This window comes from Elephas maximus, chromosome 3 (assembly GCF_024166365.1).
Source record: "Elephas maximus indicus isolate mEleMax1 chromosome 3, mEleMax1 primary haplotype, whole genome shotgun sequence".
Classification (NCBI taxonomy): Eukaryota; Metazoa; Chordata; class Mammalia; order Proboscidea; family Elephantidae; genus Elephas; species Elephas maximus.
The window spans coordinates 14,282,258-14,297,807 of NC_064821.1; the positions used below are offsets into that span (position 1 = coordinate 14,282,258).

General features: G+C 40.6%; 1 protein-coding gene across 4 annotated transcripts in view; it reads left to right on the top strand.

The window, feature by feature from the left end:
- Positions 1–6,003, top strand: part of LOC126074013 (zinc finger protein OZF-like) — a 39,821-nt gene extending 33,818 nt beyond the window's left edge. For 3 of the 4 annotated variants that reach the window (XM_049881353.1, XM_049881352.1, XM_049881354.1), the window contains one exon: positions 187–5,991. In XM_049881353.1, coding sequence (XP_049737310.1) covers positions 187–1,786 — 1,600 coding nt within the window. In that variant the 3' untranslated portion in view covers positions 1,787–5,991. Of the gene's footprint in view, positions 1–186 lie in introns of all 4 variants that reach the window. The other variant, XM_049881355.1, reaches the window with a different exon arrangement.
- The last annotated feature ends 9,547 nt before the right edge of the window (positions 6,004–15,550 follow it).

The window sequence follows — 15,550 nt, forward strand, 5'->3', positions numbered from 1 at the left end:
ATTTCACTTGTACCTAATTACTAGAAAGTTCCATTATTTAGAAACACTGTGAGTATAATGGTAGTACCCTCTGTGAGATGATTCAACCTATGCAACACGAGACAACTTGGCAAAAAACACATTGTGTATAGTAATTGTGAAATGGTAAAACTTTAATTCTAACAACATGCTTCCCATTTTTAACAGAATATATTCAGTAGAGAGCCTCTGTGAAAGTAACGATGGTAAAGTAAATAAAGTTGAAGAAGATAATCAGTGTGGAAAAACTTTCAGCTGGATTGGGAATTTTACTAGCCTCAGAAGAATTGCTGGAGTAAATCCTATTGGATCCCTTGAGTGTGGAAAAGTCTTTATGGATCATTTGTCATTTAAAAATCATATCAGATCTCACACTGGATACACACCGTATCATTGTAAGGAATGTGGAGAAGGCTGCACTTGTCCTTACCTAAAACTTCATGTGAAACTTTGTAAATGTAAGGATTATGGGAAACCTTGTAGTAGTTCCTTACTCCTCACTAAACATATGAGAACTCACAGTGGAGAGAGGCCTTATGAATGTAAGGAGTGTGGGAAGGCCTTTAGTTATCTCTCAAGTCTCACTAGACATACACGAACTCACAGTAAAGAGAGGCCTTATGAATGTAAGGAATGTGGGAAAGCCTTTCACTGTTCTTCATCTCTCACTGCACATGTAAGATCTCACAGTGGAGAGAGGCCTTATGAATGTAAGGAATGTGGGAAAGCCTTTAGTCGGCCCTCAGACCTCATTAGACATACAAGAACTCACAGTGGAGAGAGGCCTTATGAATGCAAGGAATGTGGGAAAGCCTTTACTTGTTCCTCATCTCTTACTATACATATAAGATCTCACAGTGGAGAGAAGCCTTATGAATGTAAGGAATGTGGGAAAACCTTTAGTCGGTCCTCACACCTCACTACCCATATAATAACGCACAGTGAAGAGAAGCCTTATGAATGTAAAGAATGTAGGAAAGCCTTTAAGCAATTTACACAACTCACTAGACACATGAGAGTTCACAGTGGAGAGAAGCCTTATGAATGTAAGGAATGTGGAAAAGCCTTTAGTCAGTTTTCACAACTCACTAGACATGTAAGAATTCACAGTGGAGAGAAGCCTTATGAATGTGAAGAATGTGGGAAAGCCTTTAGACGATCCTCACACCTCACTGCCCATATAATAACACACAATGAAGTGAGGCCTTATGAATGTAAAGAATGTGGGAAAACTTTTAAGCAGTTTTCACAACTCACCAGACATTTAAGAGTTCACAGTGGAGAGAAGCCTTATGAATGTAAGGAATGTGGGAAAGCCTTTAGTCAGTGTTCACAACTCACTAGACATGTAAGAATTCACAGTGGAGAAAAGCCTTATGAGTGTAAGGAATGTGGAAAATCTTTTAGACGGTTTTCATACCTCACTGGCCACATAAGAATTCACAATGGGTACAGGCCTTATAAATGTAAAGAATGTGGGAAAGCCTTTAGTAGATCCTCAAACCTCACTACCCATCTGAGATCGCACAGTGGAGAGAGGCCTTATGAATGTAAGGAATGTGGGAAAGCCTTTTTTCAGTCCTCACACCTCAATGACCATGTTAGAACTCACAGTGGTGAGAAGCCTTATGAATGTAAGGAATGTGAGAAAGCCTTTAGTTGTTTCTCATCCTTCCGTAAACATGTTAGAACTTACCATGAAGGTAGGCCTTCTGATGGTAAGGAATGTGGGAAAGCCCTTAGTTCTCACACTTCACTGGTCATATAAGATCTCAGTGGACAGAACCTGTGGCACACTAAATTGCTATCATATGGCCCTTCTAGCCATGGTTTTGTAACTCGCACAAAATGATTGGGTGGCACTATGCAAATAAGGTGAATGGAGCCCTTGTAGGGGATTGGTCAGTTTTGCCATATCAATAGGTTTAAAAAGGAGCTGATCCTATAGAAGGGTAGAGGAACCTCACTACCATCAAGAAGAAAGGCCAGGAATGGAGTGCATCTTGTGAACCTGTGGTCCTTGCACTGGGAACCTTCTAGACCCAGGAGACAGAGGAGTTTAACATTGTAGGAGGAGTGGCGTGAGGCAGTGAGGAGCAGTGGCAAGCACAACAGGGGAACATACAGCACCAGAACCACAAGACCGGCCCAAGATTGCATGATTGGCTTTCTGGCCCTCCAAGTGAGGCAGCCACAGTGGGCTTGCCAGCCCACGGAGTGAGAGAGCTGAGTGCTTTCGGGCAGGAAGCTTTGTGGTAGAGAGGGGTGCCTCCTGGCACTAGTTGGTGGAGCTAGGCTTACTGTTCCAAGGAACAAGAAATGAGCACCTGTGGTCAGGAGGCTTGCTGGTGGAGCAGGGTGCTGCTGGGTACTTATCAGCCTGACTAAAGAGGTCTAACACTTGACTGAGCAGGGCAGAGGCTGTCAGCAGGTCGCAGACCCAAGCAGGTAGCAGCAGCAGCAAGGCCCTGACCAGGGTGCAGTGACAGAGGCCAAGAAGCAGTCCTTATCGAAGAACTGTATCCTGAGGTGTTACTTCTGTGTTTATCCTGATCCTGAATTGTAACCTGTTATTTCCCTAATAAACTCCATTAATTGTGAGTATTGTCTTTGAGTTCGTTGTGGCCATTGCAATGAATTATCAAACCAGTAGAGAGGTACAGAGTGCTGTGGATGGGATGGCTGGTGTCAGAATTGATAGTTTGGAGAGTGGAGGTTTTGTTTGATTTCCACCTTATAGGAATCAGCTTTGGGCTTTGGGCTGATGATAATGGTGATTCTTTCTCCTCCTCGTGAAGCTAGACGATGGCTTCTAATGCCATGCCATTTTTACAGAAGCTTTATGAATAGTAAGGAATGTGGGAAAGCCTTTAGTTGGTCTTCATCCCTCACTAACCATACAATAGAGTTTACAGTGCAGGGATGCCTTATGATGTTGGAAAGCCTTAGTCTTCATACCTCAGTAAACATAAAAGACTTCACAGTGGAGAGAAACCTTAGGAATGTAAGGAATATAGGAAAGCCTTTAGTTATTCCTCATTCCTCAGTCAATATTTAAGAACTCATAATGGAGAAAGGCCTTATGTATGTAAGGAATGAGGGAAAGTCTTCAGTTCTCTCAGCCTTTTGAAGTCATGTGAGAAGATACGCTGGAAATAAACATGTGTTAGTAATGTTGGAAGGCTTTTGGTAATCCCTCATCTTTACCAAAAAAAAAAAAAAAAAAAACCCTGAAAGAAAACACCTGGGAGAGAAACCATAGTAGTGTGAGGAACGTGATATAGGGAAAGTTTTTGCTTTTCCTGCTGTACTTTCTAAGGTGTGAAGTTTCATGCATATAGGAACATCAAGTCAGTTCCAACTCAAGCAATGCTATGGGACAGAGAGAACTGCCCATAGGGTTTCCAAGGAGCACCTGGTGGATCTGACCTTTTGTTTAGCAGCCGTAGCAAATAGGGCTCCACTAATTACCTATATTAAATATGTAAGAAGTCATATTTCTGAAAAATCACGTCCATGTAAGGAACATAGAAACATCTTGGAATTCTTAGAAAATATGTGAAATATCACACTGTGGATTGATCCTATAAGATGTGAGGGACTCCTTCAGTGTCCCTTCTCACTTAGGACCCCTAAAATGAGACCTCATTCAGTGAGACTGCATATGTAGAGACTGTGACTGTAAGCCAACTTACTTTTCAGTTGTAGCACGACTTTACACACCAAAAACAACCAAACCCAGTGCCGTCGAGTCGATTCCAACTCATAGTGACGCTACAGGACAGAGTAGAACTGCCCCATAGTTTCCAAGGAGCGCCTGGTGGATTTGAACTGCTGACCCTTTGGTTAGCAGCTGTAGCATTTAACCACTACGTCACCAGGGTTTCCAACTTTAGATAAGCATCTTATTTTGGTTCTTTTACATACAAATTGTCCTTATTACACATTTGTATCCTGAAGTGTTTTTTAATCAACTATATTTTGAAAGTTTGTATACTTTTTCACATAATCGTTCTCATTGTAGAAAATCTGATTTTAACGGGAAATTATATGGAAAAGCAAAAAATCACTCAGTATCCCACCAGTCTTGTTTTGGGTATTTCCTTTTAGCCGCCTTTGTAATGGAAAGCAATGTCTTTTGTTCTGTGTTGATCAAATCTCATATTGTATGTGTAGTGCTGTACGGAACATTTTTCCATTGCTTCTCTCATTTATCCTCCACGACTGTTTTAGTCATCTAGTGCTGCTATAATAAATACCACAAGTGGATGGCTTTAACAAAGAGAAGTTTATTTTCTCACAGTAAAGTAGGCTAAAAGTCCAAATTCAGGGTGTCATCTCCAGAGGAAGGCTTTCTCTCTTTGTTGGCCTTCTCATCAATCTTCTGCCAGACTAGGAGCTTCTCTGCGCAGGTACCCCAGGTCCAAAGGATGCGCTCTGCTCCCAGCACTGCTTTCTTGGTGGTATGAGGTCCCCCATTTCTCTGCTCTCTTATATTTCAAGAGATTGCTTCAAGACACAATCCAATCTTGTAGATTGAGTCCTCCCTGACTAACACAACTGCTGCCCATCCTCCCTCATTAACATCACAGAGGCAGGATTTACAGCATATAGGAAAATCACACAATACTGGGAATCATGGCCCAGCCAAACTGATACACACATTTTTGGGGGGACATAACTCAATCCATAGTGAAGACTTTTAAACGATCCTTGGTTTACTGATGAGGAAGCCAAAACTCTCACAAAAATGCACCTTGCAAGTAGTACTGTGTGAAGCAGGGGTTCCCTGGAAGGAGGGTTCCTCTTCTGGGTTCATATGGACCCACAGCATAACCTAGCAGCAATGGAACTTCTGTCCAGCACAGGCCCAGAACCTGTATTTTGAGAGAGTCCTGCTTTTGGTAATTCTGTGGTACTTGGAGTGTCTACCAGTCCAGGAGCTGAGGCTGCAATTACTGGGCTGGACTGGACTGACAACTACTGCTCCACCTGGGGTGCATACCTGCTGTGGGGCCTGGTCATTTACTCAAAGCCACTGCCCGATGCTGAACTGGGAGCTTCCTCCATTACACCTTACGTAAGGAGCCTGTGAGATGGTGGTCCCAGGTAACAAAAGAATTCATATTAGGCCTCCCTTTGGCCCAGTAATTCTTTCAAAATCATGGAAATCCCTGGGCACAATAATGTCTGCTGATCCTGCCCATTGCCACTGAGTTGATTCCAACTTAGAGCGACACTACAGGACAGAGTAGAACTGCCTCATAGGGAGACAGACGGCCACAGCTTTCTCCCACAGAGCGGCTGGTAGGTTTGAACTGCCGACCTTTCGGTTAGCAGACAGGTGCTTATCCACTGCGCCACCAGGGCTTCTTCCACTGATCCTAGTGATTGTGGAAATACTGAAGTCTGGAAACAGTGTCAGTGTATAACACGAAGGGAGTTTTCAATAAATGCCTGGCTGCACATCACAAAATATTACTGTCAGGAAATAAATTTCTTGAGAAAAAGTTTACCCACTGTAGGAGAGGCAGCCATAGCTTACTGTTGTTTGAAAGAAAGGCAGGGTATGAAACAGTAAGGGTAACAGTTATATTAAACACATATATGCAGAAAAACCAGCTTGTAGAGGAGCCTAGAACATTAACAGGGATTCTCTTGGAAAGGCAAGACTGATTTCTGAAGTCACTTTGCATCGCTCTAATTTGCAGTTTTCTTCATTGTTCATTCTTTAATTTTTTTAGTAAATTACTTTTGCAATGCACAGTAGTAAGAGTTTCGAAAATGAAGTCATATAACCAGTACCACGATGACTACAGAAGAGTTCTCTTCCCTCTAAAAATATTCTTTTTTAATCAAACCTTCCTGGCAACTGTCCCTATACATGTCATTCACTATGTTGCTTTTAAATTCTGGCTCCTGTTATTTAGTAATGAATTTGAGATTCAGCTACATTGATAAGTATATCAAGTTTGTTTCTTTTGTTGCTTGGTAGTACTCCATTGTATACACATATCTGTTGGTGTATTCAACAGTGGAAGAACATTTGAGTTTTTTCCTGTTTTATGAATAAAACAGCTATAAAACATTCAAGCGTGGATTTTTGTATGTGTCTGAACATAATGTTTTAGTTTTCTCACGTATATTCTTATGAGTGGGATTGCTGTGCCATACGGAAAGTTTATGTCTACCTTTATTAGAAACTACCAATCTTATCTTTCCCACGTTCCCTCTTTTTTTAGAATATTTTATTTTTGGTGAAAATGTACACAGCACTCCGTTTCAACATTTTCTACATGTATAATTCAGTGATATTAGTTACTTTCTGCATGTTGTATCACCATTCTATCACTACCCAAACTGTTTCACCACCAGTAACATTGGGTTATTGCCCTCTGAACAGCTCATCTGTGCTCCGAGTTACTGTTTTCAATCTGATCTCATATAGATAACTGTTTAAGAGTGCAGTGTGGAGGCAGGGCCAAGATGGTGGAGTAGTCTGACGCTTCCTGTGGTCCCTCTTACAACAAAGACCCGAAAAAACAAGTGAGTCAATTACATTTGACAATCTAGGAGCCCTGAAGATCAAAGACAAAGTTGAGGAGTCAGACTGAGCATCGAGGGAGGCAGAGACAACAAGGATTTGCAGGATCTGACCTGGATGGCACCCTGCCAGCTGGATCGGCCAGCATGCGTGGGCTGAGGCAAGCAGCAGCACTCAGGATGTGTTTTCCACTGGGAGAAACCAAGCAGTGGAGAGTCTCCTCAAGCCTCTGGAACCATGGAGAAGCAGCTCTGAATTGGCGAAATGTAAGTACAGACATCTACCCTACCACGCGGAACAAAAAAACCTTCAGCCCTTCGGGAAGTACCTCTCTCTCATTTTCCTGCCCCCTCCCTGCTCTGCTCCAGGTCCTGGTCTGGCTTCAGTGATTGCTGCACCCCCTAGGCCGGAAGTAGGACCCATCACATGCCCCGAGACGTTCTCCTGGCTTTGGAGAAGGGAACAAATTAACAGGAGAAAATAATGTGCCAGCTCCCCTAAGCTGGGAACTCAGGGCAGGCACAGCCCCGTTGCCTAAGCGCAGGAACAGGGTATCCACAGATTTTGAATGCCTTTCACCCCTGCGTATACCTGTGTGTGCCCATTTCAACAGTGTAGGCGCTCATTAGCACAGTACGACAGGGTATATACCTGAAGCCTATTTTCAGCTGCAACAGCTGTAAGGGGAAGTGGCAGATTCGTGATATTTGATTCCGCTCTGCCCACTAAGCAGGGTCCTCACCCACATCAGGGGCTTGAGGACTGGTGGCTCCACTCACTCCACCTAACCACCCATGACGGGTCCAAGAATAAGTGGTATCTCCCGGTCCTTACAGCCAACAGCATTGAGTGCCCAAAGTGTGGCTGCAAAACCCACCCACCTACGCGCTCTAGGGACAAGGACATGCCTTCCACTCAGGGACTCAGGCAGCCATCAGCCCCCTGCTTTGCTCAGCACATAACTCCCTACTGCAGCCAGATACCTGCCTTCTCCAATCACCCCTGCCCATCTAGGACTGTAAATGACAGCCTGCACCACACACTCAGTGACTGACTACCTGGATACCACAGCTGAATCTACACAAGAAAAGTTAATGGACTCTTGGGCTCACATACCTAGTAACAGCTCAAACCACCTGGTGACAGGATGTGACAGTTTCAAAGATGCCAATAATCAAAGTAGCTCACACGACCAGACTATTTGGTCATATCAAAACAAGAAACTAGGACACAGTAAGCAAACATAAAATAAATAAATATAATAACTTACTGATGGCTCAGTGACAACAGTCAATATCAAATCACATAAGGAGGCACACCATGATGGCTTCAGCAAGCGACCAAAACAAAGAACCAAGAAACCTCTCAGAGGAAGAAAACTGCTTGGAATTACCAGAAGTGGAATTCAAAAGATTAATATGCAGAGCTCTTCAAGAGATCGGGAAGGAGATAGACAAAACACAGACCATACAAAGGGACACACAAAGCAACAGAGGAACTTAAGAAGGCTACACAAGAGCATAATGACAAACTTAACAGGCTGCAAGAATCCCCAGACAGCAAACAAATCCAAAAGATTAACAATAAAATTTCAGAATTAGACAACAGAATACCATAGCAGAACTGAGGCAATGGAAGTCAGCATTACTGAGATTGAAGAGGAGGCACTTGACATGGCCTTAACTGAGGAAAAATCAGATAAAAGAATCTTAAAAAATGAAAAAAAAATCCTAAAAATTATGTCAGACTCTTATCAAGAGGAATAACCTACAAGTGACCTGGGGTACTGGAACGGGGCGGGGGGGGGGGCGGGGGGTGGATAACAGAAAATAGAATTGTTGAGGATTTGTTGGCAGAAAACTTCTTTGATACCATGGAAGTTGAGAAGATATCTATCCAAGAAGCTCATCGAACTCTACACAGGGTAGATCCCAAAAGAAAGGCACCAAGACATAATCAAACTTGCCAAAACCAAAGACAAAGAACAATATTAAGAGTGGCTAGGAATACACTAAAAGTCATATACAAAGGAGATTCAAGAGGCCTAAGCTTTGACTACTCAGCAGAAACCATGCAGGCAAGAAGACAATGGGATGACATATATAAAGGCTTGAAGGAAAAAAACTGCCAGCCAAGAATTATATATCCAGCAAAACTGTCTCTCAAATATAATGGTGAAATTAGGACATTTCCAGATAAAAGAGTGCAATTTTTAAGACAAACATTCTTTACAAATTGAGCAAAACTGTTACTTGGTTTAAAGATGACCTCAGGAGATTGCTTCAGTTCAAAGTTTAAAGATTATCTCAAGGCGATACATTTGGGGGTTCCTCTAGTCTCCATTAGCTGGTCTTGCAAAATTCTATCATGTGATCTCAAGCATCATTTCTGTCACCGAGGCCATATTTTCCAACTACCGATCCTTTTTTCTTTCCAACTTTCACATTCCAATCACCAGTAATTATCAATACATCCTGGCTGAATGATCAATTTCAGATTGCAGAAGTTGGCAAAAATCTTCAATTTCTTCATCTTTAGCATTAGTGCTTGTGCATAAATTTGAATAACTGTTGTATTAACTGGTCTTCTTTGTAGGAAGCTGTCCCCTAATGTTGTGGCTTAGAGTGACTCAGAGCTCTCTGAAAGCAGAATTACTTTGGTAGCTGTTGAGGCTTTGAGGGGTAAATTAACCTCTGTCTAGACAAAATTGAGCACCAATCCTAGGACAAATTAAAGATAAAACAAATCCAGACAAAATGAAAGAGAAAGTAATCCTCAATAAAGCTTGGAGAACTCTACACACAGAGAGCGGAGTTTGGGTCCAAGAGGGGGCTTACCTGAGGAGGCTCCCAAGGAGATCTAGGGAAGTGAAGAGCCAAGAGGCTCCTACTGCTACTGGCACCCAAGTTATTGAGCCTTCCAGGGTCACTTCAACAGCTCTCCTTCAGATCTCGCTTCTGACACCAAGAAATGTGCAACAAAAATGGCAGAGTCCAGTTGAAATTAAAAGGAAAGAGCTTTTATTGAAAGACAAAGCAATTTGCAAATTGGTAATCACAAGGTCCAGAGGATTCTGAAGTGATCAAAGGAGGAGACAGTTCAGAGAGATTTTATCATACGAGTAACTTCAATGAAAATTTAATGATTAGTTGACATTTAGGTAATAGTTACAAAATTGGTGAGGGTGCATCTGACTGGCAGGATAGATTACATATGTTTCTAAAATTGCTTTTTAAAGTTATGAAATAATCATTAAATTGGGTACATCTGGCCTTGAAGCAATTGTGAGATCCTCCGTGACCACAGGGAGGACACCTGTAATTCTAAAGTTCATCTTGAGTAAGCATCTGTTCTGAGCGTTGTTTTGGTCCCAGTGTCCTGAACAAGGTGTATTCTTAAGCAAGCTAAGCCTTTAAGCAAACAAAATCTCATTCTTAAAACTGTCTACTAAGTAATTTTCTTAGGGTACGGTGAAGCGCTGCAGAAATGAGAAGCTGCATTCTTAAAACAGAATACTTTTGATCCAAAATGGAATTTTAGACTCAGACTTTAGTATGGCGACCATCTCATGTTGGGAGCCCTAAATTAATCTGGGGTGCTCTTACTCAATGTTCATTGATAGAAGCAGGGATTTCTGGATAAATGGTTACTTTCAGGTTTGGAACCAGGTGATATGGGAAGACCCAGTAAGCAACTTAAAATGGCCACCCATGGCCAAATCTAGGAGAATTTAAACATCAAAACAAACGGCAACAATTAATTATACCAAAAACCAAATCTGTTGCCTTCCAGTTGATTCCAACTCACAGTGACCCTACAGTACATAGTAGAATTGTCCCTTAGGATTTCCAAGGAGCGGCTGGTGGATTCAAACTGCTGACCTTTTGGCTAGCAGCTGAGCTCTTAACAACTGCACCACCAGGGCTCCAATTATAGTGAATGAAAAAAAAATCCAAGAATACACTGTGATACTCCAAAGATTAAAAAAAAAAAAAAAAAGCACAGAATGCATGGGGAAGCAATGTTCTTGTTTTTAGAGGGCTACCAATTAAAGAATGGAGAAGAAATTAGAGAAAAGGCCACCATTTTGTAACTTCTCCCATGTAAAATGATTTAGGCCAAGATCAACAAGTGATGTTAATTGGGTGAAAGGCTGTTGGAAGACAGATTATTCCCCCGTTGAGAAAGTATCATCCATAGATGACTAAAAAGAGATCCACAGATGACTGTACAAAGAGAGATCGGCAGCCACCACCTTGACCAAACACCTAAAAACAAACACCTAGCATCACTAATAGTGGGATAACCCGTGTTATGTGATGCACACACCAGCATATGTGAAATTTCAATCCTCTAGACCTGCACAATCTAACACAGTAACTAACAGCGTAGTGTGGCTATTGAGAACATGAACTGTGGATAGTGCAAACGAGGAAACTGGATTCTTAATTTTATGTAATTTTAATTTCAGTTTAACAATAAACGACTCAATTTTTGGAAACTTAAGTTTGGCATAACCTGGGTTTGTAACTGTATTTTTTCAACAGGAAATTTTATGAAATGTAAAGAGCCATCAAGATGTCCAATTAAATTTTGGCGTCCACATTGAGCTCTGCTGCTTCTGGATTCTGGAAGATTTAGTACAAAAGGAAAGAAATGCAAAATGTCTCATAAATAATTTTATATACATGACTTTGTTCATTTTGTTTATGTTTTTAACTTCATTAAAAATGTATATATTGATAATAATTGGATACAGTGGATTAAACAAGATACATCATCCCAAATTTAAACATTTCCATTTTTACTTTTCTAATATGGCTACTAAAATGTTTGAAATTATTATCTGTGGCTTGCATTGCAATTACATTAGAACTGTTACACACCCAAGGTCTACTTTACAAGAAGTAACGTATGCAAACTGATTAAACAAAACCATGAGAAAACAACCGTCACAACGCTTAACATTTTACCAGACAACCCATCTCCAATAATTAAGAGTCAGTATTATTAAAAACAAAACTACTATGAAAACAGATTAAAAGAACCCTTGGTCCCCATTCGATGATAGCCTTAGGACTTTTTATCCACCATTCAGCCCCCACCCCCATGTCCTTCCCCATTTTACTGCCCCATTAGCACCCATCTGCTGGTGGTTCCTCATATTGCTTCCTCTTAGTACATGATTGCCAACAATATGATGCCGCTTCTTGATAAAAACACTAGACAAGTTAGAAGGGGAATTCATCAATATAATTAAGGGTATTTATGAAAAACCCACAGCAAACATCATATTCAATGGAGACAATTGAGAGCTTTCACCTTAAGACAGGAAACAAGACAAAAGTGCCTGCTCTCACCACTGTTATTCCATATTATAGTAGAAATCCAGACAGAACAATAAGGCAAGAAAAAAAAGTAAAAAGGATCCAAATCAGGAAGGGAGAAGGTATACATAGGATTTTCCTATATACACGAAATCTATATATACAGGAAATCCTATGTATAGAAAATCCAAAAGAAGGCTTCTAGAGCTAAAAGAGGAATTCAGGAAGTTTTTGTGTACAAGGTCAACACTCAAAAATCAGTTGGGTTTCTATACAACAGCAGTGAACAATGTGAAAAGGAAATTAACAATTCCATTTACAGTACCATCTAAAAGAATAAAATGCCTAGGAATAAATTTAACGAGGGATGTGAAAGACTTAGGGAAATACTGGTGGCATAGTGGTTAAATGCTACAGCTGATAACCAAAAGGTGGCAATTCAGACCCGCCAGGTGCTCCTTGGAAACCCTATGCGGCAGTTCTACTCTGTCCTGTAGGGTTGCTATGACTCGGAATCAACTTGACGGCAACGGGTTTTGCAGGTGAAAGATTTATACAAGGAAAATTACAAAACTCTGCTGAAAGAGATTAAATAAAATATAAATAAATGCAAACACACTCTGTGTGTGGCAGATTTAATGTTGTTAAGATGACAATATTATTTAAAGCAATCTTTGGATTCAATGCAGTCCAATCAAAATTCCATCAGCCTTCCTTGGAGAAACAGAAAAATCAATCCTCAATGTTATATGGGATGGCAAGAAGCCATTAGAGCAATTCTGAAGAACAAAGTAGGAGGACTCACACTTAGTGATCAAAATGTACTTTAGAGCTACAGCAATCAAAACAGGTACTGGTAAAATGATAGACACATAGACCATAAACACAAACTACGCACGTGGACCTCACCAGATCGAACACACAGGAATCAAGGTACCTATATCTATGGAAAGAGATGATAGAGAAGCTCAGTAGCATCGATCATAACAAAGTCCAGGGCTGAATGTGGAACAGACCATCAATTGCTCATATGCAAGTTCAGGTTGAAGCTGAAGAAAATGAGAACAAGTCCATGAGAGCCAAAATACAACCTTGAGGCTGTCTCACCTGAATTTGGAGAGCACCTCAAGAATGGATTTGACGCACTGAGCACTAATGCCTGAAGACAGACGAATTGTGGGATGACATCAAGGACATCATACATGAAAAAACAAAAGGTCATTAAAAAGACAGGAAAGAAAAGACCAAAATGGATGTGAGAAGGGACTCTGAAACTTGCTCTTGAATGCAGAGTAGCTAAAGCAAATGGAAGAAATGATGACGTGAAAGAGCTGAACAGATGATTTCAAAGGGCAGCTCAAAATGACAAAGTATTACAATGAAATGTACAAAGACCTGGAGTTACAAAACCAAAAGGGAAGAACATGCTCAGCATTTCTCAAGCTGAAAAAATTTAAGCCTCAAGTTGCAACACTGAAGGATTCTATGGACAAAATATTGAAAGGCACAAGAAGCATCAAAAGAAGATGGAAGGAATACAAAAAGTCACTGCAGCAAAAAGAATTGGTTGACATTCAGCCATTTCAGGGGGTAGCATATAGTCAAGAACAGACAGTACTGAAGGAAGAAGTCCAAGGTGCACTGAAGGTATTGGCGAAAAACAAGCCTCCAGGAATTGACAGAATACCAACTGAGATGTTTCAACAAATGCATGCAGGCTGGAGGTGCTCACTCGTCCTATGTCATGAAATTTGGAAGACAGCTACCTGGCCAACCGACTGGAGGAGATCCATATTTGTGCCCATTTCAAAGAAAAGTGATCCAATAGAATGCAGAAAATTATCAAACGATATTATTAATATCACACACAAGTAAATTTTTGCTGAAGATAATTCAAAAATGGTTGCAGCAGTACACTGAGAGGGAACTGCCAGAAATTTAAGCTGGATTCAGAAGAGGATGTGGAATGAAGGATCTTACTGCTGTCAGATGGATCTTGGCTGAAAACAGAGAATACCAGAAAGATGTTTATCTGTGTTTTACTGACTATGCAAAGGCATTTGACTGTGTGAATCATAACAAATTATGGATAACATTGGGAAGAATGGGAATTCTAGAGCACTTAATTGTGCTCATAGGGAACCTGTACATAGACCAATAAGCAGTTGTTCAAACAGAACAAGAGGATAGCAGGGTTTAAAATCAGGAAAGATGTGTGTGAGGGTTGTATCCTTTCACCATACTTATTCAATGAGTAGAGTATGCTGAGCAAATAATCCAAGAAGCTGGACTATATGTAGAACGCAGCATTAGGATTGGAGGAAGACTCATTATCAACCAGTAATATGCAGATGACACAATGTTGCTTGCTGAGATGGACTGACACAATGACTGCAATAATGGGGCTCAACCACAGCAATGTTTGTGAGGATGGTGCAGGACAGGGCAGTGTTTCGTTCTGTTGTACATAGGGTTGCTGTAAGTCGGAACTGACTCGATGGCACCTAACAACAACATAACCAATAAGGGTCTAATATCCAAGTTTTAGGTAAAACCTCTACAACTTAACAATAAAAAATATCCCAATAAAAAAATGGGCAAATGACTTTAACAGACATTTCACCAAAGAGGATATTCAAATGACCGACAAGCACATGAAAAGATCCTCAACGTCATTCATCATTAAAGAAAAGCAAATCAAAACCATAATGAGATAACACCTCACTCCCACTAGGATGGCAAAGATTAAAAAAATGAAAAATATTGTCTATGTGGAAAAATTGGAACCCCTATTTATTGTTGGTGGGAATGCAAAATGGTATAGCTGCTGTGAAAACAGTTTGGTAGTTCCTCAAAGAGTTGAACATAGAACTACTATAACCAAACCAGACCCACTGCTGTTGAGTCGATTCCGACCTTGGCTGGTGGATATGAACTGCCGACCTTGTGGTTATCAGCCATATCACTTAACTACTGGACCACCATGACCAAGCAAGTGTATTCCTGAATATATACCCAGGAGACTTGAAAGAAGTGATGCAGACACAAGTACACCAGTGTTCATTTCAGCACTGTTCACAATAACCAAAAGATGGAAACAACCTAAATGTCCATCAACGGATGAATGGTAAAACAAAATGGGACACATAAATACAATGAAATATTACTCAGTCATAAAGAGAAATGAAGTCCTCAAACATGCTACAACATGGATTAACCTTGAAAACATTTGAGTGAAGTAAGTCAAACACAAAAGGACAAATAGCGCGTGATCTCACTTATATGAAATAAGAGGGATAGGGAAATATATAAAAATAGAGACCAAAGTCTATTATTGGTTACCACAGGCAGGAGGGATGAGGTAAGGGGGAGTCATTGTTTAGGAAACAGGGAGTTTCTGATTATGGTGATGGGAAATTTGACAATGATTATGGGTGATGTTTGCACAACATTAATATAACTGCCATCGCTAAACTGCAAACCTAAAAAATGATGAAATGGAAAATGTTATAGATATTTTTAAATAATAATTTCAAAAACAGGAAAAGGAAAAACCTGAAAAAAAAAAAAACAGTGAGATATCACTTTACCCCCACTAGGATGGCTAAGATTATAAAAATGGAAAACAAGAAATGTTAGTGACAGTAAGGAGAAATTGGAA